This window comes from Labrus mixtus, chromosome 9, assembly GCF_963584025.1.
Source record: "Labrus mixtus chromosome 9, fLabMix1.1, whole genome shotgun sequence".
Lineage (NCBI taxonomy): Eukaryota > Metazoa > Chordata > Actinopteri > Labriformes > Labridae > Labrus > Labrus mixtus.
Window position 1 is genome coordinate 19144478 of NC_083620.1, and position 22597 is coordinate 19167074.

Consider the following 22597-nt stretch of genomic DNA (forward strand, 5'->3'; position numbering starts at 1 on the left):
CAGGGTATCGGAAACCACCCAGATAAATATTGCGTTAATGATATCACCATGTAGTCCAAGCCTACCACATCTGGTTTATGTCCTCTTTCCTGAGCCGTTCCAATAATGCAGCGCTGTGACTGGTAAGAGCCAATTATTGTGACTGGCTGAGAGGATAATGAGTCATCATCAATCCCCCCCAATTAATCCCCCACTTCACCCAACTCTCCTAACAGGTGTGCTCAGAGACGCCCTCATTGACCTTACAAATGCAACCCGGTGCAGCATTTCAGCCTTTGTGATTGCAGAGTGACAATGGAGCCTTTATTGGGAAACTTCGGTAGCTATTTGGGGAGGGGAGGAGGGGGGGGGGGGGGGGGGGGGCAGGATGGCATTGTTCTGTGAGCGTTACTTCTGATGACAGTACTCTACTTTAACTAAAGATGGTTGGGATGAACTCATTTTTATTTTAATGCTTGGAGAGCCAAAATCAAATCACATTTAGACTTTAATAACAGACTTACAGAAGGACATAAAATGTAATACATTATACATATTCTATACCTGCACTGTTTATTATATACTATTATGTAAGCACATTGCCTAATTAATTGTGGGTTTCAATGTACATAAATGTGATTAAATCAAACGTATGCTAGCCATTGCTGTTTACCATCCAATTGAATCTGTTAAAACTCAGACAAATGAGAGCCATTTGCTTTCTAGTGTCATTATCATAATGCTGCTGAAAGAACAAGCTAACTGTCAGTGTGCTTTTCAAACAGCCTGTTCTCTCACCGCAGTTGGCAGAGTGGTCAGGTTTTTATGTTACCACTTACCCACCCTTCTACTTTAAAATTTTATGTCGGCAGGTCTTGGGTGGAAGGGTGTGTGTTACGCAGGGTTAATATCCATCAGGAGGCCACATATGTGTGTATTGGTGATCATCAAGTGTGGAACAACAGTGTTTTGCCCTGCCTGAGTCCGGCCGAGCTCCCTTGTGACGAGGCTGAAATGGAAGTGTGCTGCAGGTCAGAGCAGGGCTGTAATTATTTCCTCACTTCATTAAGTGCGAGTAAACCATCACACTCAGCACTGCAGCTAATGCGATGCCCCTGTGGCATTGTAATGCTCTCTAAATGAATGCCCCTCTGACAGCCCGGGGCCTAGTGGGCAGCAGATTACTGCAGGGTTAGCCCCAACAATGCTCAGCCCTCGAGCTGCAGCAGCATTCATTATCGGGCTTCTATGACCTCGCCGCTCCTTCCCTCTCCTCTCGTCATAATCGAAGGCCCCGGGCATCGTCTCAGTCCTCTAAGGTCTCATTCGGGCACCACATCGTCAATTCATAAATTAAATGTAAATGCCATTTGAAAGCCCTCCACTTTGACAGGTAATGTGCTTTAAATAGATATGAGTATTTGCTTGTTATGATGACTGCAGGTTGCTGCTGCTGCTGCTGCTGCTGCAGGATAGTTTTGTGCAGTTTAGCCATCATGTTTTTGATGTTTTTTTCCAGGTGAGACAACAGTAGAGGAGACGTATGACAGGATGTTTACTGTCACCAGCCGGGTGAGATTTTCTGTCACCAAAGAGGATGATGGAGTACCAGTGGACTGCATCATTGACCACCCAGCTGCGAAGGACCTCCTGGCTCAAAGAAACCTTGAAGTGCTATGTGAGTGACCTTAGACTATAATTCTATACTGACAGAAAAAAAAATCCCCAAAAGACAGTGCCACAGGTTCTCTGTTGCCTGGGATAGTTGGGGGTTCGTCTGTGTTTCTGTAAGAGGGGACATTTGTTGACATCTTACGTTCTTCACAGCTCAGAGTCACCAAAAAGACATTTGAGAAAGTGGAAAAATACCTCAGACTCTTATTTTTTTTTTTATCTTGATATTTGAAATAACTGTTTAAAAAACACTGAGGACATGAATATGCTATTTTGAGCAGAAACTGTTTGTTTTTTTGATTTAGTGCGTCAAGAGATAACCTCTATTGAATGGATACATCAAAACCCCGACCAATTCCATGGTAGATATTTGGTGAAGATAGAAACTTTTCCAAATAAACAGGGATTTAGCTTTGAAGAAACCAAAGAACATTTTAAAAGGGGAAAATACAAGAACAAATTCTTAAGCCTTCATTAGGCACAACCCTTATTTCAGGCATCTCATCGAATACTAATCCTCACATCTAATTTACTTTTGGAAAACATTTGCAAAAATGCTAACTCATTTATGATCTTCTGACCTCGTCCTGGCGCAGTCCGCCCAGCTGTGATGTAGATTGGTAAAATCGGTGAGTCAACAGTATTAGACCAGGTGCAGTGGTGAAATGTGTCCCAGGCAGGCTGTCAGTGAGTTCTCTGAACATCAGATCATACAGTAGATACTGCATGTTTTTCTTTTCCTGCCTATCTCTTACCCAGGGATGTTGCAGAGCTAATCTCACAGCTTTTTTGCTGGATACAGTCACCACATAGGGTAAAAACACTCTTCTGAGCTTTGGTGTCAAATGATGTTATGGTGTTCTGAAAGTGTTTCTTGAACTGAAGAGGTAATAAAGGGCTGCCTTAAATTGTTGAACAGCAAAGAAAGGTTAAGGGATCCTTTTGTAGCCTGGGTAGAATTGTATTATTTTTTTCAGGTAGACAACTGTTTTGTGTGACCTTTGAAAGAAAAAGAGAAAGCTTGACAGGAACCGCTTGACATTTTGGTAATCTTTGGTTACAATTCATAAAAAGAAGAAAAAAAAATCACGGAGCTGTAAGGTACTGTAGACTGACTGGATGTCTTCTGAGCACTTAGGATTTTAATTTTATCCTATTTCTTTGTTTACCTTTGGCGGTTTTGCTTTAATTTAATGTATTTCTCCCCTAGCATGTAAGAGCCAAATAATTATTAAGCATTGGCTTTTATTACGAGGTGAAAAGGCAGTTTTGTTAGAATGTATTACTCAGTATTTTTGTAAATATTTTTTCCTTGTTCTTTCCAGATAAACCAGAAGTGAAGATTGTGGTGACATATCCTGAAGGTTTACCCAGAGAAGGAGACAATCTCGATCTGACTTGTATCGCAGAAGGAAAACCACAGTGAGTATCCACCCAGATGTACCCACTTCACACACTTTGAAACACACTGGAAATGTGGTTGAGTTTCATACTCTACACTCTATACCCATTTTCTAACAGTCCAAGCACCCCTTTAACCTTTACAATTCAATGTACCATTTAAATGTTACCAGTTGTTAGCATGCTGGGTAAAATACATCATTAGACGGGGCCTGCCGATGGCCCTGCTCAGACATTCTCAGATTTGACCTTTATTTCAGATTTCTAGCGTGGACAGACAGCGCTTGAGTGATGTGTGTGGTATTTATGCTCACCAGTCCCCATCAGATCAACTGGCTGAGAGTAGATGAGGATGTGCCGCCTCACGCCGTCGTCACCGGCACTGACCTCTACATCGAGAACCTCAACAAGTCCTACAACGGCACCTATCGCTGCGTGGCGTCCAATGCAGTGGGAGATGCCTATGATGACTACGTCCTCTTTGTATATGGTAGGTATTATAATTCATTGTAGTTGATGTTGTTATGCCTCAGACACTTAAGACCAAGATTTGTAGTCTCTGCATTCCTGAGAAATATATAAAAGAGTATTATGTAACAGTCAGGGGGGTTGAGTGGGAAAAAGAAATATTTTCTTAAATGTTTTTCTAGATCTTACATTTTCTGTAAAAAATAGTGAATAAAGTGGCTTTGATTGTAATAATTGAAACAGAAGGAGGGATATTTTTAGTGGTAGTTAGTGGGGGACATGGTGACATGAACCGGGGCGGGGGGGAGGTGGCCTGGACTGGACTGCCTTAGAATCTGATCGGCCACCCCTGGTACACAGCAAAACTCTTAAACTATGATTGGCTTTTTACATATCCATTCACATGTTTGCACAGGCTGCTCGTGGCTTTCTTTGCATTTCAATGTGGCACGTTTTCTTGTGTTAGAACTTAAAAATGTGACTTTTGACCAACATCTTCTGTTTAAGTCCTTAAAGAAATAAACCAAGAAGATTTTCTTGTTGCCACCTCGCTGTCTGCACATGCATACATTTTGATGGTATTTTATTAATTTTTTAGTACATCTTAACTTGTTATTTTTAGTTGCCATTTTATTCAGATGGTTTGGGGGGGGGGGGGGGGGGTCAACTTTTTACCATTTGTTGTCTAGTAATACAGAAACACAGAAAAGCCCAGAGCCAGGTGTACAGTAGCAGGCACATTACACATACCTCCTGTAACTATCTGTCCCCAAAGTCACTTCACTGTCATTCAGCTTTTATGTATAGAAAACAACCTGTGCTAGTTTTGGTAAAACCTCCTGGCCAGGTGCAGTGAACTTTTCAATCACTTCTCCCGTCTGTGGGAGGCATTAGCTCCTCATAGCCACTTTGAAAAGAAACTTCTTTTGATTTAGCACTGACATTATCTGACGCATGATGGTCATTTGAACAACTAAAGGGATCAAAACAGATGCAGCAGAACGACATCTATCATTTTGATTATTCCACAAATCCTTGCTCCTACTTTTCCCACAATGCAACAAAACTACCACCAACAGTTTAGGAGGGTATACATGTGTGCTGTATTTGTGGCTGCTTATGTAGCCACAAGCTGTCCCCTGCCTAAATATGTTCCTAAACGATTAGTCTTCAGCCCCAGCTAAAGCTGACTCATATGACAGCACACAAATGTTAAAGTACTCTCCCTCCTGGGATAATTGTATGGATGTTGGATTAAAGTACTTTGTGCAAGATTACCGCAGCAGCCTAAAAAAACCCATACAATATTAACTCTCTGTGATCTCTCTGCTCGTTGCTCATTTATTTCCCAAATTGAACCCCTGACATCCTCTCTTTTTAGAGGTGGAAACAGCTAGCAATAGTCTATTTAAATGTAACAAAGTCAAGTTACCAGTACCTTATGTATACTAATGAAGAGATAAGTATAATGTGGTATAGTGAGACAGGTTTAATGTACAAATCAGGGATGCCAAATTTGCAAAAATATGGTACTTTCAGAGAGCTAGGATAAGCTGTGTGATCAATGTTAACTAAGTTAGGCTAACTGGCTGTTGGCTCCACTGTCATGTTTGCTGTAATGTCTTGGCAAGAGTCCAAAGTTCTCAAACTAAAACAAAAAAGACAAGACAGAAACCAAAACCAAAACAATAAAAGATTTTCTGACTATGACTACCCTGTTGGCTGTGAGAATTAGGTCTCATGGCAGAAATTCAACTTCATATTTCTACGCCAGAGCCGGGCTTTGGATCTGTTGATTTATATTGAAGTGGGTGGAATTTCAATGCGTTCTGCAGCCAAACTCGTAAAGGGCAATAGAGGGACCATCTCTCCCAGGACCTGACTTTAAATGCAGAGGACAGTAAGTTTCCCCTGGTTTGAACTGCTCTTCAATGGATGTTCCTCTTTAAAACTTAATATTGACTGTCAGTCATGGCACTATCAGCAGACCACGATACCACAATGGAAAGATGCCAAATACTCAAAAAGCATTGCATGAAAAAACTGCCAAAACAATTTTGGCTGTAATCAGACAAAAGCAGTAAAACTTTTTATTGGAAACATTTTTGCTGTCTACAGTTGCAGCAGGCATCTTTGCACTTGAATCTCCAGGGAGTAAACAGCTAGAAGTAACAGGTTTAAATTGATGAAATCAAGACGAACAGAATATTTTAGAAATAATGTTACACAACGTCAGTGAGAACACAATCCGTGGATCCATAATTTCCTATTTTGTGGTGGTTAGCAGGGGTGATAAGTGCAAGGGTGGGATAAAACATTTGAAGCCGGTGCAGCCATTGTTGGTGAGTTAAGCTTTCTCTCCTTGGAGCGCTTGCTCCCTGCTGTCCAGAAGAGGATTTAATATTTTGCTCCCAAGTTTCAATTTGTTTCTGCCTGTGTGCCAAGCGCATTGCTTGCCAGTGACAAAACCAAAAAACTAGGAATAATGGTGAATCTCCAGTTTAAAACCTCAAGTAATATGTCCAAAAATATATTATTTTAGCTTCAGTGTGAAGTATGTGTTTCGTTTATTTTAGCTTCACTCAGATTTTTGACCTTCACTCTGCAGAATGATGTATGTGCAGAGTTTGACAGTACAAGGCTGCTTTCACATTCATCTGCTGAAAAGAGAAACTGTGCTCACCTGAAGTCTGAGCTTTAGATATGTATGCCCAAGCATGATTTTGTGACTCCACAGCTACAGTATCTGCAACTTTAAAAAAAAAAAAAAAAAAAAGCTGTAATGTGGAAAGCCTCTAGTGCAATTGGTAGAGATGAGCCCGAAGCCACATATGAATTTCGGAAAAGCACGGATAATTAAATGGATGCAGATATTTTATCTGATTTTTTAAAAGCGTCTGTTCTCATCCTTTATGATAGTTGTTGCAAGAAACCTTATTAAAATACACATCAGGTATAAACCACGCCCGCTTCCAGTTTTATATCCCAATACAGATACAGATAATTGTTGGGTTGAACAGATAAAGATAATCTCTGCACAACCCTAGCACTTGATGTGTACATTTATGGCTGATTCATAAAAGGATTGTGCTGCTTCTGTGCCTGCTAAACCTGTACAAATGAAACAAAAAGACACCGTCTATTCACAAAAACCAAGAGGTTTTGTTTTAGTTGTTGCCCTTGTTGCTTCGTTCAGGTAGGAAGCTTTGTTTATAACTTTGAAATTCATTTTACATTTTTCAAGTCTGTAGCAGAATAAACCCTGAAGAAGTTTACCCTCCCCTCCTAACTCATGATTTTTGATGTGGACAAAACAGCTCGGTCAGCATGAGATGCAACTCAGTGTGGAGTTAAGATGCAGACAGCTTTTCTTAATTTTCAGATGCAAAACAAAAGCAAACTGTACAGACTAATGTGGGTGTGTTTGCACGTTAATATCATTAGCGCTGCGCTATGTGCTTAGTTAATTAGACCCTAAGCTGGAGCAGCTAGCGACGTGAAAAGAGGTGCGCAATTTTGGAGCTATTAACACCCGCTATCCAATCTTGGTCAAGTCGACCCAGACACTGATTTTAAATTAACAGTAAAGTTAATAAAGTTAATAAATATTGGTCCAGGTGTTTCAACCAGAAACTGAAAAAATATGCGTTTCAGAGTGAGAAAGTTTGGGTGTTATTTATAACATTTTGAGCTCTGTACACAAACATATTCTGCAGAAGGAGCACATGGGACATAAAGGTATTATTTAACACCTGTTGATCGTTCACACTGCAATCAGACAGGACTATTCCAATTTGAAACAGCAAACATAAAAACATTCAAACCCTGGTGGGTTATCCTACAGAAAAAATGCCAATATTCTGTATTCATTTAAAGCTTGTGGTTTGGATTTGGCCTCTGAAAGAACACTTGTTTGTTAAGCTAACGTTGCTGAAAGCAGTGGGGTTGGATAAGGACAGGAGCTGAGATGTAATGTTTTTAAGCAAAGCTGTTGTTGAAAACAGGCTCATTGTGGATTTTGTGCAAGAGACCGATTGCGGGTTATTGTTTTGATTATTACTCAGTCTCCTTGTTAAGGTTGTGTTGACAGCCATGAACTGTGTGTCAAAAAAACAGCAGTGTATATTTTTTTTTCCGTCTGGCTGACAAATTCTTATGACAGTTGCTGAAAATGTGCATTTGTGAAAATAAATGCATTCGTAATGCTTTTAACGTCAACGCCATCTCACCGATTGTAGGGTGAGCAGTGAATAGGATTTTAATGGAGGGACAAGGTCTCGGGCAGAGGCGTCAACAAACCTGTCAGAGTCAGGAGAAATGAAGGGAGAAAAACAGGGAGTCTGGTGGGAGCAGCTCTAATGCAGTTTCTTGACTTTGTAAGCTTAAACTGGCACCGACTTTCTGCACCTTGAAACTTCAGAAACTTGTAAAATCACTGCCTGCTGAATGATTAAATTCGCAGATGTTGTTGGTGTTTGTGTTTGCAGGATAAAAAGAACTGTTCAGTTTTTAGGAATGTCTGATAGACTGGACTTCAAATACAATACAAAATCAGGAATCCAAATCTCTCTGCTTCAAAAGCACTGAGAGGAGCTCTGGTATTCCAGTTTTTCATTTCTGAAATATTTACCCTTGTATGACAAATTCCAAGCATGCAGTTAATAGAACATACACAGATTTGTGTCGGAGCAGCTCTGCAGGTTGTATGTTCAGAGAAATGTGTGCGACACGTGTGACTTTGTCACTTTGACATGGGTTTCCTGAGACTCTCATAAGTCTGCCGCCCCATGGTTATTCATCATCGTGCTCTGCCAGGCACATGATGACATCTGCTTGTTCCCAATGGGCCCATAATGATCGCTCCCAAACAAAAGGACAGCATATGCTGGCAAATAGCTCACTCAAGGCACACTTATTCAAGCTAGCAAGACTAAATTCATAATTGTTGTGTTAAGGTTCTTTTGAAAGAGAGATTCACCTCAGATTGTATTCTTTTGTTGGGAATACTGGATTTTAATGAATTCAGGCAAATGGAAGATGACAGATGGACAACAAGGCACAGATAAGACAAAACAAATAGTCCAATGGCAATGCAGGAAAGCAGAAAAAACACAAGTGATGATAGGTTGCCATGGTATTGTTATATACTTTTACGGAGAAAGATTTGATGTCATGTTTATTGAAATACATGCAGCATCTGTCCTTTAATATTTGATTTCACACTTAATGAAATAATGTTAATTATTCTCCCAAACATGTAATTCTCTCTTTTCCAAAATAGAAAGTGAATAGTGAACAGCAGGTTGTGTATCACAAAGTTCTATTAGCTTCTCATTGTCCAGATCCCGTGCTTTCTCCTTGTGTGCAGGGGCATTTCTAGAGGTTTGGCACAGGCCCTCCCTAAAATCTGATTGACCACCTTTAGGTGCCACCCTGTAAACTATGATTTGCGTTTTTCCCTAATAAGAGGCAGGAATTGAGTGCATACCAACGTATTGGTACCAACAATACATTGCAACAGGCAGCTTTGTTGCAACAGACTGCAGGAGCTTTGGTTGCATTTGAATGCAGCAAACTTTAGTGACTTATGGCGATTTGCCTTTTTTGGTCCATAAAGAATTAATCATGGAACCTGGACTGGTTGAAGATCTCCAATCAGTCCAGGTGCATTTGAATCAAGCTTCAAATTTGCCATAACCTGGATGACTGAGAGCCTAAACAGACATGGAAGATGTTGCTACTCTGTTGCGTTTCCATTTTAATTAGAAATCGTGATGTTGTTAGTGATGTAACAACTGTATGATACCTTAGTGTTAGGAGTTAAAGTAGATATGATCAGCCGAGACAGAATATGAATGCTTTTTTGACTTCTCTTCCACTCTCTCCACCACTTCATAAATCAGTGCCCTGTCCACCACCAGACAAAAACTTCTGTACACGCCTCGGCTTGTTTGAGGTAGCGACGTAATCTGGTTATGAATGATGTGACAGAGGACTTCAAAAAGCCAAGGCTGTCCACAATTTCTGTTGCTGACCGCCCCTTCTTTTTTCCACTAAAAATTATATCCAGTGTTTCCTCTACTGTTTGCTTGAGCCCTAGTGGATGCAGCATTAATCTCAAACATTTTGGAGTACTAATATAATAGTCTAACAGTTCAAAAGTTTCACTGAATTGCCTGCAGGCCTTTAAGAATTCATGAATGATGTCTGTGCCTTCCGCCTTAACATTCATGTATCATTTGCTTCATGCTGCACCGCTAACACTTGACGACTGAATGAAAAGCAATGGGAGGCAAATGTTCCCGGTTCTTTTTTGCCTAAAGGATATTTCTGTGTCTTTAGCCCTGACGTCTTCAATCAGTAACTTCCGGTCCTCAAATTTCACTCATCTCTCTTAAACACTGTTGCTCCGGTGTACGAGCTTTGGATGCTACATGATTTGAGTTTGCCATAATGAGACACAAGAGATTTGTACAAAGGTGCTCATAACCGTGTATAATTATGTCTGCGCTCCCACTTCTTCTTTTTTTCATTCTGGAGGATTTAATGCAAGGCAAACTCATGTTGTGGTCCATGTGAGGGTGTGTTGTCCCAGACTAATCACCCCTACTACAGCTGCTAAATTAGAGTGTGCTTTGCAACATGGATTGGTCTTAGCATGAGGAACCTGTGCTATATTTGTTCCCCTTTTTTTATCAGGACCTCACAACCTTTATCCCTGCACTTACATCAGCCTCCCACATTTCCTATAAAAGTAAAAATTGTAACTTTTAACGTCAAGTTTTCCTAATTTATGATTTTTTTTCCCCCAGTTAAAGCCTCCACACACCGGTCAGAAAAAGCTTTTTTTAAACAACCACATGCAACCCATTATTTTAACGAGCTGTTTTGTTCTTGATAAATGTTAGTTTGCAAAGTATCATAAGTAGAACAAAGCTGCATTTTCCATCTCCCTCTCTTTGATAGTGTTGCCACCCTCTACCACTGCTGGTCCTTCATAGCTCTTCCTATTTCAAAACGACTAATGACCTTTCACTGCACGACAGCCTGGACAGGTGTGAGGCAGATGCAAATCCACATCAAATCAAGTCCTATTGTGGTGCCTGTATTGTACGTGAGGCTGAGAAAGAGGCATGTCATGGTGTTCTCTACGCCTGTGTGTCCGTGTTGGGCTGTGAATCGAGCTGGTGTGAGGTGTTTGGGAGAGTCGGCCAGAGAGAGTGGCCTTTCTCTGTCAGAGAGGTGATCTGCTGCTATAACTCACATACTGACTGTCGGCAAGAGAGAGAGAAAATGATGCCTTTACCGTAGCAGCCTAGCCTACAGCGGAGTTTTTGACTTACAGTATAAATCTTTCATAAACAGGAAGTCAAAGATTCACACATCACTGTGAATTCTGGGTTTTTCAGGGTTCTGTTAAGACGAGCTGAAAGACCTGACGAGTCTCCCTGTTCTTATGAAGGACTCTTGTGAAACTGTCCTTGTGAATCACACTGATTCAGCTAAATGTGCAACAACGAGAGGAGCAACTTTCAACATATCGGCTTGAAGATTAATTTTTTATATCCAAGGCTGCAAACTGTTTTCTTATAAATTACTAAACAACACTTCTTAAAAACTGCCTATTGGTTCTTTTATATGTGTTGTTATTTATGTTTGTATCAATCTTGTGTGATATAGTGTGCCTAGTTTTGTCTTTCTGTTTTATTCTCTTCTTTTATTTTTGCACCGTTTTTGTTGCAAATCAATCTGTGATTTTTTTTTTTGAATGATGCTTTATTAATAAAGTGGATTATTATCATTTTTTCAATATCAAATAGGCGATAACCGTATCTTTCACAGACATGCGATGCCCTGTTTTTATTTAGGAATTTATCTAAAACTTCATGTTCAAACTGCTTTTTAAGCAAGAGAAAACAAATAGACAAAAGAAAAACAAAACCTCCTCCCCGCTGTCGTGTTGGCAAGCAGCTTTAAGCAGGCAGAGATAAACAATTTCTCCTACATTGTTTCATTTTATGCTTAAATTTTCTCATATCAAATACCTCACTGATACAAATGCTCCCTGAAAATATGGCCTCTCCGAAATGCACTCATATTTCAGCCCTCATAATGCAGAGCCCCGAGTCATCCAGCCTGGAAATTGCCCATGGAGAATTCTTGTTCGCCTGGATATTATATGTGCCACATCCTATCCCGGCCTTTGTGAAGACCCTCTTCCTCTGAATGGCCAATTTCCCCTCTTCCAGACATTGACATTTCAGCTATCAGACCGCCTTCGGTCACTGGGAAAGAAATCTAGCCCACCCTCCTCTTCAAATACTGTCAAAGCAGAATCTCTTCCCGATACCCTGATACCCCCCTACCACCGTCAACACCACCTCCGCCATACACTCCATCCCCGGCAGCAACATTATGCTGTCCTTGATGTTTTATCATTAGTTTGGGAGTGTGTGGTCCCCCACTGCTGTCTTTTGATGGAGTGCAGCCAGTAAAGGCATGGAGACAGCCAGCCAATTTCCCCCGCTGTGTCGGCGCCCCAGCAAGGGGTTGTGCTATCTCCCCTCCAGCACCAGAGCCAGCCGCATATTCCCCTCAGCCCTCTTTAGTACCATCGCATACCTGAAATGTCCTCCGTTTTGTCTTTCTGAATATTTAGTGGAGTGGCCAAGTGACATGTCTAATCAGTACAGTATGGGGCGGAGGATGCTGCAGCATGAGGCCACCAAGCTGGTTTAATTTGTCGTTTGACTTAATTATTGAGAGAGGCTGATGAAAATAGCAACACCTCTCTTTGAGTGTCAGGCATTATTATTCATAGCTAATTAGAAAATAAGTCAAAAAATAATTACAATAGCTGAGAACAATGACATACTATCAGCACAAGGAAATAGCTCTGTACAATTCCACCACTTTGATCTTGATGTTAAGACCCTAACAGCTTTATTGGTGGTCATCATGTTTTCATGGTGTCCAGATGATAAAGGCCAATGATTTTCCTGATTGGCAATTTTTATCTTGCCCCACCCAGAGCTTCTTCTTTTTTTTTATTTTTAAATTGTGTTTGTTTTTTGGTTGTGAAATATATCCACAATTATTGGATGGATCTGCATGAGATTGATGGCACTGATGCCCATCGTGCCCTGACAGGAGTATACTAACTTAGACATGCAGCAGCATAACTACACAGTTGAAAGAACATTTAACAGTTAGTTAGGATAAGTCCGAGGAGCAAAGAGGGCACATTCATGTACTTTTTAAATATTAAGATCCATTGGTAAGATGGAAACAGGACAAGAAAAAGCCCAACACATACAGTAAGCATTAATCTATGTGAAGTGTACTGTGGATCAGTAGACTACTTGCTGATAAATTAAGTCTTCACATTCAAGTCACTCTCATAATCCTCCTGATTAGCAAATGTTAGGATGCAGACACAAGGATGTAATTCTGACCTCCAGGAATGCAAACGTTTCCAACTTCTCACAGACAAAATGTTACGACACAAGTTTCTTCTTGTAAACTTGGATTAAATAGCTTCCCCAAACTTCACTGTGATGAACGACAAAAGAAGCATCAATGCTAGTACAGATTGTAAAATTGTAAACCATCAACTAAAAGCAACATCAAGCATTTTTCTTTATTAAACTGAAATAATACCTCATATAAAAACCTATTAAACCTATTACACATACAAACTGACAAAATGTAACTCAAGTGTTATTAGGTACTTACATATTGTTACCGTCTTTCATTTAAAAATTTAAGAAAAGTGTTAACTGTAAAAGTGTAAAAAAAAAAACATAAAAAGAGTTACTCAACATTTACTGACTTTTGCAGGAAGAAAGGGAAACATCAGTTTGTATTGGTCGGCCATGTTTTTTGTTTATGTTTGGAGTTGTCCACCTGTAACACTTGAAGGTCACTGACTTTTTACTCTGCCTCAAATGCAGCACAAGTTACCACGGTAACAACGATTAAAATAATACCAATTCTTAAGTGAGCATTGTCACATTCACGTTAGCATTGAGCTCAAAGCTTCCTGTAGTTTCTCAAACTACACAACAGAACCAAAAAACTTTGCATGGTGTTATTATTTTACAGCACAGCTTTTTACCTTCAATGACTTTTGTCTCTTTCTTTACTCTTGTCGTCCTTTATTTCTTACACATGTTCTTTATTTATTTTTATTCTTTTCATCTAGATGCTCCCACCACTAGCCCCACACCCACCACCAACCCAGTCAACACGCAAGGTACTGTATGCCCCATCCACTCCTGTCCCTCTCAGATATCATGTGTGTGCGCGTGTGTGAGAGAGAAAGAGCTTGCATGCAGGAATGATCGGGGAGAGAAAGAACGAGGTCTTGTAATCTAAGGTTAAGAGGGACTGTGGATGGCCAGTTTTAATCAGATAGTGCAGCTGATGGGTGTCCATGAGGACAGGCAGCGCAGGGCTGTCACCGACACCTGTCAGAGCCCTTCTCCTGTCACATGTTTGATCTGGGAAAACGTACAGCCTTTGCTTTGCTGTTCTGCTATCTTATCAGCATCTGCAGCCGTATCTCAACCGCCCCATCCATCATATTATAATGCCCTTTACATCTCCCCTACAAATGCCAGTCACATGTCGTCTGTTCGAGGCCCAAAAAAACATCAATAACTATTTTCTAAAAGATGAATAAAAGGAAGAAAAGTCGATTAATTTTGTACAGCAACCTTTGGCCTCTCCTCCATACTTTGACTTAGCTGTTTTTAAAAACTGATTTCAATAATAACCTTTCTTTTAAATGGCTATTAATTCAAAAGCACCGCTAAGGCTACACAGATGGTGAGCTAACCTTGGGAGGTGACATTTGGATATGCCAGAATGTGACATTTTGATACAAAAACTATCCTTTAAGAATGGATCGCTTTATCAATAGCTGCTTTAGAGATACGGCAATTTTGTCCCTTTTGTCATGAGCGTTTCATGAATTAATACAGCTATGAATCGTGGGGTGGGAACATACACATAATAAGCTTGAAACTCAGTGTGAGACTGCATCAAAAGCTCCAATGTTTTAAAGTGGCAGCTTTCAGATATCATCCATTTATACATTTTTTTTATCAAGCAGTTTGTTAATAGTTTGTTTGTGCATACTGTATTTATTTCTTTAAAAAAAAATAAAGCTAAAAGTCACATAAATGGTACTGTTTGAATTCATGTCTGCTCTACTCACAATGGGCCTCATTCACTAACAAGTGCGTACGCACAAATATGTGCTTAAACCGTGCGTACGTTTGAAGCACAAATCTGGGATCATCAATGTATTCTTACTTGAATTTATTCTTACTCCGCGAACAAAAATAGAACTTCCTCAGACCATGCATACGCACAAAGGATTGACCAGCTTTCTCAGAAAATGTTAACACACACTCTTTTAACTAAATTATGACATATTAAAAATACACTCAGTAAATAAATATATATAAGCTATATAAATATATATATTTTACAAATGTTGAAAAGACAAGCATTAAAAATGTGAATAAACTAATGCATTTACTAAATGTATTAAATAATCATGAAATATTAGCCTTATCATCCTTTAATCTTTAATCTTAAATCTAATCGTCGACCACTCCAAATAATATTGATATGAAATATCGCATCTGTAACCAAAACAAGCTGATTAATTGGAGCCTATTTAAGAGCATGCAGGGAACATTTATGGTTATGATTTACATCTAAGAAAGTGTAAAGATCCAGCCTTGCTGAAGCAAATTGCAGAAGAGAGCGCAGCAGACCCTTTTTAAGAACATTAAAGTAAGAACATTTTTACGCACATATTAGTGAATGAGGCCCAAAGATACAGCTCCTCTGCATTCATTGCATGTTTCAAGTTGCTGCCTCTTGTTTGAAATGTTCTACTTCAAAACAGCTTTTTCTTTCTCGCACAGAGTTATCAGCAGCTTTCCAGTGATCACGCTGCCTCCCTCTGGGTGTGGCTCTGCCAAAAAGGGAGTTGCTTTTTGCAAAAGTGTGCATTACTCTGCATTTTTCCCCACTAAGCTGCTCTTCTTCTTCTTCACCTCTGAGTTAGACTGACGCAGCCAGCTCCATAGCTATCCATAGCATTCCAGTTATTTCCGATAGACAGGCTTGAAAAAGGATTTACCGTGATTTATGCAGTACATGCTGGGAGGATGTAATTGAGCTTTCTTGCAGTTCACTACTCTTCTAAATACCCTGTCACAGGGGCAATGGTAAGCTGGCTTGCGGTAGATTGCTTTGCACTACCTTAATCAGCACAACAGCACAGTATAGCGTCCACCCCCCCAATAAGGAAGTATACAGCTTGATTTCTTATTCTTTCATTAGGACCTGAATGTGAATGCCATGGCCGCTGGCATCACCAGCTGAGATATGCTGTCGTAATCAGAGGTCACTGAACGGCTGCTGCATATGATTCTGGTTTTAAAGGTCCAAGCAGTACATTTTCTAAGGCATAGACTTCAGTTATCCTCACACACATTGACACACACACATACATAATCAAAATGCATATTTTCTTAACTGATCATAGCAAAAAAAAAATATACTCACACATCTAAGAAGAAACATAAAGTGTCAGATAATATTATTTCAGATAGTTATTTAACAGTTCTTCTTTAAAGACTTTTTGCATGGACCACATATAAATATGGACAACACATGACCAGCTCCCCTTGTTGTACAAAATTGAAGCCAAAATACCAACATTTTGTGCTATTCGAACCATTACTAGATATATTGGATGTATGTGCTTGATAAATGATCAGGTCTTTTTCTTTATTCATTTAATTAGGTCTAGTTCTGTTAGTGTTTGGATCATGGAAATTATAGTGATGAGGGTTTTTTTCCCCCAGAGACTATCATGCAAACTCTGGGCAGTTTAAAACTACTAATTCAGAAGCTAACAGGATTCCAGTTAAACTAAAAAAACAACTCATACTGAATATTAAGTGACTGTCTATTGACAGGTAGACCTGTTTTGTGTCTTAGTGCTAGGGGTACTGACTCTTTTTGCATTAGGATCAAGTATTGCACCCATAATTTCATATGTTGTGCCAGACTTTGATAGCTTCAGTTGAGTTAATGACATTATCATTATGACTGGGGTTAACGTTTAAATTGCTAAAATCCAAATACTGATCCACTCACCAGATTAGACCCTCTGTTGTCCTCAGAGAACATTGAAGGTAGTTTCCAGATCACGTTAACACGCCCCCGCCCTATTTTGTGGGTCATGATAAATGCAAAAAGTAGATTTTAAACATGCCAGGACTCAACTTGCTACAGTTTCTTTTCTTCTGTGAAGTTTTCCTCCCCCTCGTGTTGTAGCCGTGCAAACTGAGTTCAAAGCCTGGATATGGTTTTGTGAAGTCAGAGAAAATGCCATGTTAAAGCACACAATCTCACAGTTGTTTGTCTTCTGTGCTCTTTCATGTTCACAAAGTTTCACAAGAGTTCATATTGTCAGGTCTTTCAGTGTCTTAAAAAATGCAGAGGTGAATATATATATATATATATATATATATATATATATAGAGAGAGAGAGAGAGAGAGAGAGAGAGAGAGAGAGAAAGTGTGTGTTTGTATGTGTGCAGACCTCATGGGAGAGATAAGTCACCCTTTCATTTGAACATTTCTTTCATGTTTTTGGAAGTTATAAGACCTTGTTCTTTTGTGTGCATATTGCATTAAAACAAAAAGCTTTGCATCTTGACAAAGATGTCTTGTTTCATGAAACCGTTGACTGACATGTGTGACCTTGTTTTTCACTGAGTACTTGTCTCGGATATATCAAACTTAGACAGGACCAAAAAGCTTTTTTATCCAAAGAAGTTCAACAAGCATTTGATCTTAAATGATGCATACTTTTGTACATGCGATGGGAAGTAAATGGTTCTGATCTTAATCCTACACACTCACGATTCCAGACTTTAGCCAATCATATTGACAAGAACTGCCTTTAACGCCTACTGTTCAGAATCCACTAGCTAAATGTTAGCTTGACTGATGTTATTTCTTGGATTTGTTGAGCTGAAGACAAATTTGCACTTTGTTGTAGATTGATTAATCCTGGAGGGAAATTTGGTCGTTGCAGTTGCACTAAAAATATAGTTATATACAATCAAATATTAATAAAACAGTAATTCAATTAAAATATCAAGCAATAAGAAATAAGTTGTGCTTTGATGAGGTAACTCTCAGTGAATATCTACAAACCCTTTCAGTGTTAATGTATTTGAGATGTTTTTTTGGTGCATTATTTAAGCACATAACCTTAAATGTTCTAATTCATGTAGTTAAATTGTCATAACATCAACCTTGCTCTTGCAGTTCATTTGTATATTTCCATAACTTGGATGGTTGCAGCATCACAGAAGGATAAAACAGCCTTCCACAGGTTATCCATCAGTGGTCGTATTTCTTTTTTGGGGGAAAGAGGGAATTTACCCAGAATCCCTGACTCTGAAGGAATAAAGGGAGTCTGTGGCGATTATACTCCAGCTCATCAGATGCTCAGAGAGGATCCAAGGCAGGGACATCATATCCCGGGTAAGCCTTCCATAACCCCCTTCTCCCCCCTGTGCTAGTCGAGAGGAGCCAGAGAGAAGACAGGGAACAAGGAATTATGTTGTAGACTTGATTAAAAAGGTCTTATGTTCCTGCAGAGCTCCAGTCGGGGGTAAATCGTTGTTTAGCATGATGCTTGGACCTCTGATGAGAGATCCAAAGTGGTATAAAAAGTCAGGAAGTAAACAATAAAGATGCTTCAGGGTGTGATGAGTTAAAGTAGGTTTGTGCTTTATGGATGAAATGAGCTGTAAATGAACTGCCAATAAGAGCTTTGAGGCAAACATTACAGTATACATGACCCACAGTCTGGCCTCTGTACTACACCCTTTAGACGGAAAAAAAACCCCTTACCATTTTCATCAGTTTTATGGCTTGGTTAGCTTAGCCATCAGATGTTTATAGAATCAGAATAACATACATGACTTCAGAGCTATTCCCTTGTCTTGGTTCCCTCAAACAAGTGAGTAAATCATGTGTCACTGTCCCATGCAGGTGGCATTTAAAAACTCAATTTCCGTTTCATACATACACACATACGTTGTGTTTTTCCTCCGGCAGCTCTGCTCCACATTTAGTGCTTGCAGGTTTCCACTGCTGTTGGATCTTGGGATTTTAGCCTTAACTCGTGCACACTATTGACTTCCACACACAGACGTTTACGAGTGGATTTAGTATTCAACATAATGAGCCATTAAACATTTACCAGTGTTGTTTTAACTCTAACGTGTATCATTACTCTTTGAAGTATTTCATTGGAAGAATTAGAGAATCACTTAGAAATGCTAATTAGTTTTTGTCTCACCCATTTGTTTACTCCGGTTCCCAGTTGAAGTTATGTTTTTTTCCGACCTGCAGGTTTTTTTTTTGTTTCCTTTAAATAGTTATTAAAGACAGAAAATATTGTAACGGTCCATTTTAATTGGTCTCCTGGGAGCAGGTTGGTAATGCCAGCCCACCTCTCAAGTTAAAAGAGTGTTTCACTGCAGTAATATTGTTTTTTCCATGAAGTGGTTGTAAATGATTAAGGGAGCTCTATTTAGCACATTAGGGTTTGGAGATTTAATGTTATGTGCCAATGAACTTGTGATGTGTCTTCGTTTTTTGTAGCTGATGAAGTGTACTTTAGTCACATGGCAACTGTTGGAAAGAAGATGTTTTTTTATTATTTCGTCAACCCTTTTCCTTGCCTTGATCTCCACTTGTGAGGAAAAACATGTTGAAGAGGGAGCTATGAAGTGGAGATGGGTGCTATCGGCTTTCATGCGGAGAGTTTTGCCAATCTTTAAGATACAATAAAGTGGAGGAGTTCAAGTTCACTGTCACGATTTCCATTCATTTGTCATTTTATTAGTGGTCGCCACACTCTCACTTGTATTTCAGCACCTCTGTAAATGTCACAGCTGTATTTGTACATCTTCAAATCATTGTTTGGGTTGTTATAAAGGACTCGGGGAATCTATTTAGCAGCAGAGCGGTGGCATTGGAATTAAACAGGGGGACTATATTGTGCTATGTTGATGGTCTGCTACAACAAAAATGCAGAAAATGATTTGGCAGAGATTGCCCATGTATGCTCATCTCATTATGTCCCTTTCCTTTTTAAACAGCAACACACACAAAAGCCATGGCTGTAAGCTGTTCAATGCTGCAAAGTGGCTGTTGACTGTCCTTCAGAAATGCTCCTTTGTCCTGCCACTGGCAAGGAAAGGGTTAATGTGAGTCAATTATGTGAAAATAAAGTGAACGCTTAGCAAGAGAGGCATTGTTTCAATTATATCCATGTAATTACATCTATTGAATATGTTTGTGTGTATGTGTGTGTGTGTGTGTGTGTGTGTGTGTGTGTGTGTGTGTGTGTGTGAGAGAGAGATATGCCTTGTTATGTGAGAAGAAAACTATTAAAAGAAAAATAAGATGGGCAAACTGAAACTCTGCTCCATGTAATCAGCCTGGTGACAAGCTCGCAGCTCTGATCTCCTCGCTGACAGATACACAGTTACTGACCAGAGCGCCAATTAGTCATTCCAGTACAGAGGTACGACTGTAAAGCATGCAGCGCTGGGAGTTCAGCGGAGCAGATTTCACCGCCGCGCAGGCACAGGCATCAGTTGCAAATCCTCTTTATTCCTCCATAAATCCCCACGGCTGTGCACATCCTGTCAGGGCGGCGGTGTGGGCATGTCAGCACTCCCCAAGCAGAGCTGTGGACAGCGGCCACATTACAGACATCATCAAATTCTACTTATTTCAAGTGTGAGGCCACAAAGGCTGCTGTAATAACACTGTCTGTCATTCAGCAGGTTTTTTTTCTACTCAATATACCTTGTAGTTGTATGAATGCATATATATTGAACATTGACCAACGGAGGGAGATCAAAAACTTGATCCTGGATATGTGGGGCAAGTGAATGACTAATAAACACATAATGAGTGAGGACATAAATATCAATATGACACCATAAGACACTAAAATAAGTCCTTGTAGGTTTCCGAAATTAAGATCATGGACAGTTAGAGATCAACAACTTACTTAACTCCAGATCCATTTAGGAATAAGGCACTTACAGCTGTGCATTATTTAGGTAACTTCCCTGTAACGTAAAAATGCTTGAGTATAATGCAGTCATCTTAATATTTTTTTTTTACATTCATTCTCATAACTTTAGGATTAAGTTATCAGAGTGCAGCAAAAGACAAAGTATTTTGTCAAAGATTGTTTTTTCAGCCCGATGATTCATTAAGAATGCTTTCAATCAAGACTCCCATCTATACGCCTTTTGTTCTTTGTGTGCCAGTCATTCCTTGCTGCACAGATATGTTTGTTCCTTACTACCTCACCAGCTTAATATCTACTGAATTAAATCCTAAACTGACTTTTTTGTATCATCAGACATTAAGGAAACATGCTGTGTTGAAATACTGCCTTCTCTGACAACAATGCAGCAGCCAGTATGCCCCACTAGATTCCATTCCGGAATGGTATGTCACTATTTTTCCAGTGAAGGTAGGCGGTTTTAAGGCCCCCCTCATACAGCTGTTTTGGACGCCCCTCGGTTCATCAGATATGAGACCAGTTATCACGGCAAACCAACAAAGTTGCAGCAATGGAAGTGAGAAAGTGAACTGGTTCAGATATAACTGATTCTACCTAGCCATGGCATTTTTTTAAAGACCAGAAACACGGTAAAACTATGATGAATATTGGAGATGCCTTTTAAAAAATGGAGAGGGGTTAGAGCACAGAAAGGTTATTTTATCCTTCCTCCTGTTTTGTGTTTACTATCTGAAAAATAAACTGGTAAAACTAAAGAGAATGTCCTCGGAACATGGCATTACAGAGTCTGATGAGATGTTGGTACTTCTAGTTCACATCCTTCTACACAGAAACATGCGGCTGGAAAATAAATATTGTGTTGTTAGTAAGACAAATTTTCAAAAATGTTTTATGTCAAACCCCCTCGAAAACAAGATGGTTCATCTCAAGGGGCTATCCATCAATAAACAAATCATTGCACAAATCCTTTTTCTATTATGATATTGGGTTGGTACCTTTAGTTGCTGTATTTAGAAAAGTAATTAATTCACATTTATCCTCATAACAAGTCTTACAAAAAATACATTTGAGTGGTTATTGGGAATGAACTGATGCGGCCACAAGTCTGGTACATCAACACACTAATAAAGTGAGAGAAGAACAGCTTTCAAGGTGTTGTTTAAACACTCACAGCAATAACCTACAGGAAATCTCTTTCCTCTTTGTGTCCCCATTGTGACCTTAAGCTCATGAACACAGTGACGGCGGAAGTTGAGGTTCCCAGTGCGGTGCAATAAGACCATCCAAGCAGCACGTCGTGGTAGTGTTAGTCCCTAATGTCAGGCTCAGGAAACACTATACATTTCTTTGTGAGACCCCTACTGCCTGGTGAAGGCACCAAACCTCTATACATCCAGCTGATACAGAGGTTTTTCTGCAGTGATAACATTAATGTCTTCGTCAGGGGTTATTTTTTCTCCGACTTGAGAAAAGCTTGCTTCAGAGCCGCGGAATTCATTTTACAAATGTTTTCACTGGCGGAATAGTACATCTCATGAGCGGTGACCTTTATGTTTTCAATCTTCTTACAATTTGCTTTACGCCTCTGTATTGCATTGCATTATGTAACATGTCTTGTAATCTCCTTACAATATAAAACAGGCTGTGGCTGCAGCAAAAAAATAAATGAAAATGGGCAGAACAGTAACATTTATTCAGCTTATATTGAATTGGAGATCATGTTTTTGTGGCTTTCCCCTTTAATCAATTCACAACTGACAAACAAAAAAACAATGTTCAACAGTGTATTTAATGCAACATGATATGCATCCAACCAGAACAGGTGATACTGTAGGTATTATGGGATTCTTAGTTTCTCTTTGACATTTTTGTGATTCTCGAGGCTTACTCTGGACGAATTTCTCTACCTGTTAC

The 22597-nt window shown here is 39.6% G+C and overlaps 1 protein-coding gene across 3 annotated transcripts in view; it reads left to right on the forward strand.

Moving 5' to 3' along the window:
- Positions 1 to 22597, forward strand: part of cadm1b (cell adhesion molecule 1b) — a 158053-nt gene that overhangs the window by 128260 nt on the left and 7196 nt on the right. For 2 of the 3 annotated variants that reach the window (XM_061046684.1, XM_061046685.1), the window contains 4 exons: positions 1499 to 1657; positions 2979 to 3075; positions 3372 to 3544; positions 13727 to 13777. In XM_061046684.1, coding sequence (XP_060902667.1) covers positions 1499 to 1657; positions 2979 to 3075; positions 3372 to 3544; positions 13727 to 13777 — 480 coding nt within the window. The remainder of the gene's footprint in view (positions 1 to 1498; positions 1658 to 2978; positions 3076 to 3371; positions 3545 to 13726; positions 13778 to 22597) is intronic. The other variant, XM_061046686.1, reaches the window with a different exon arrangement.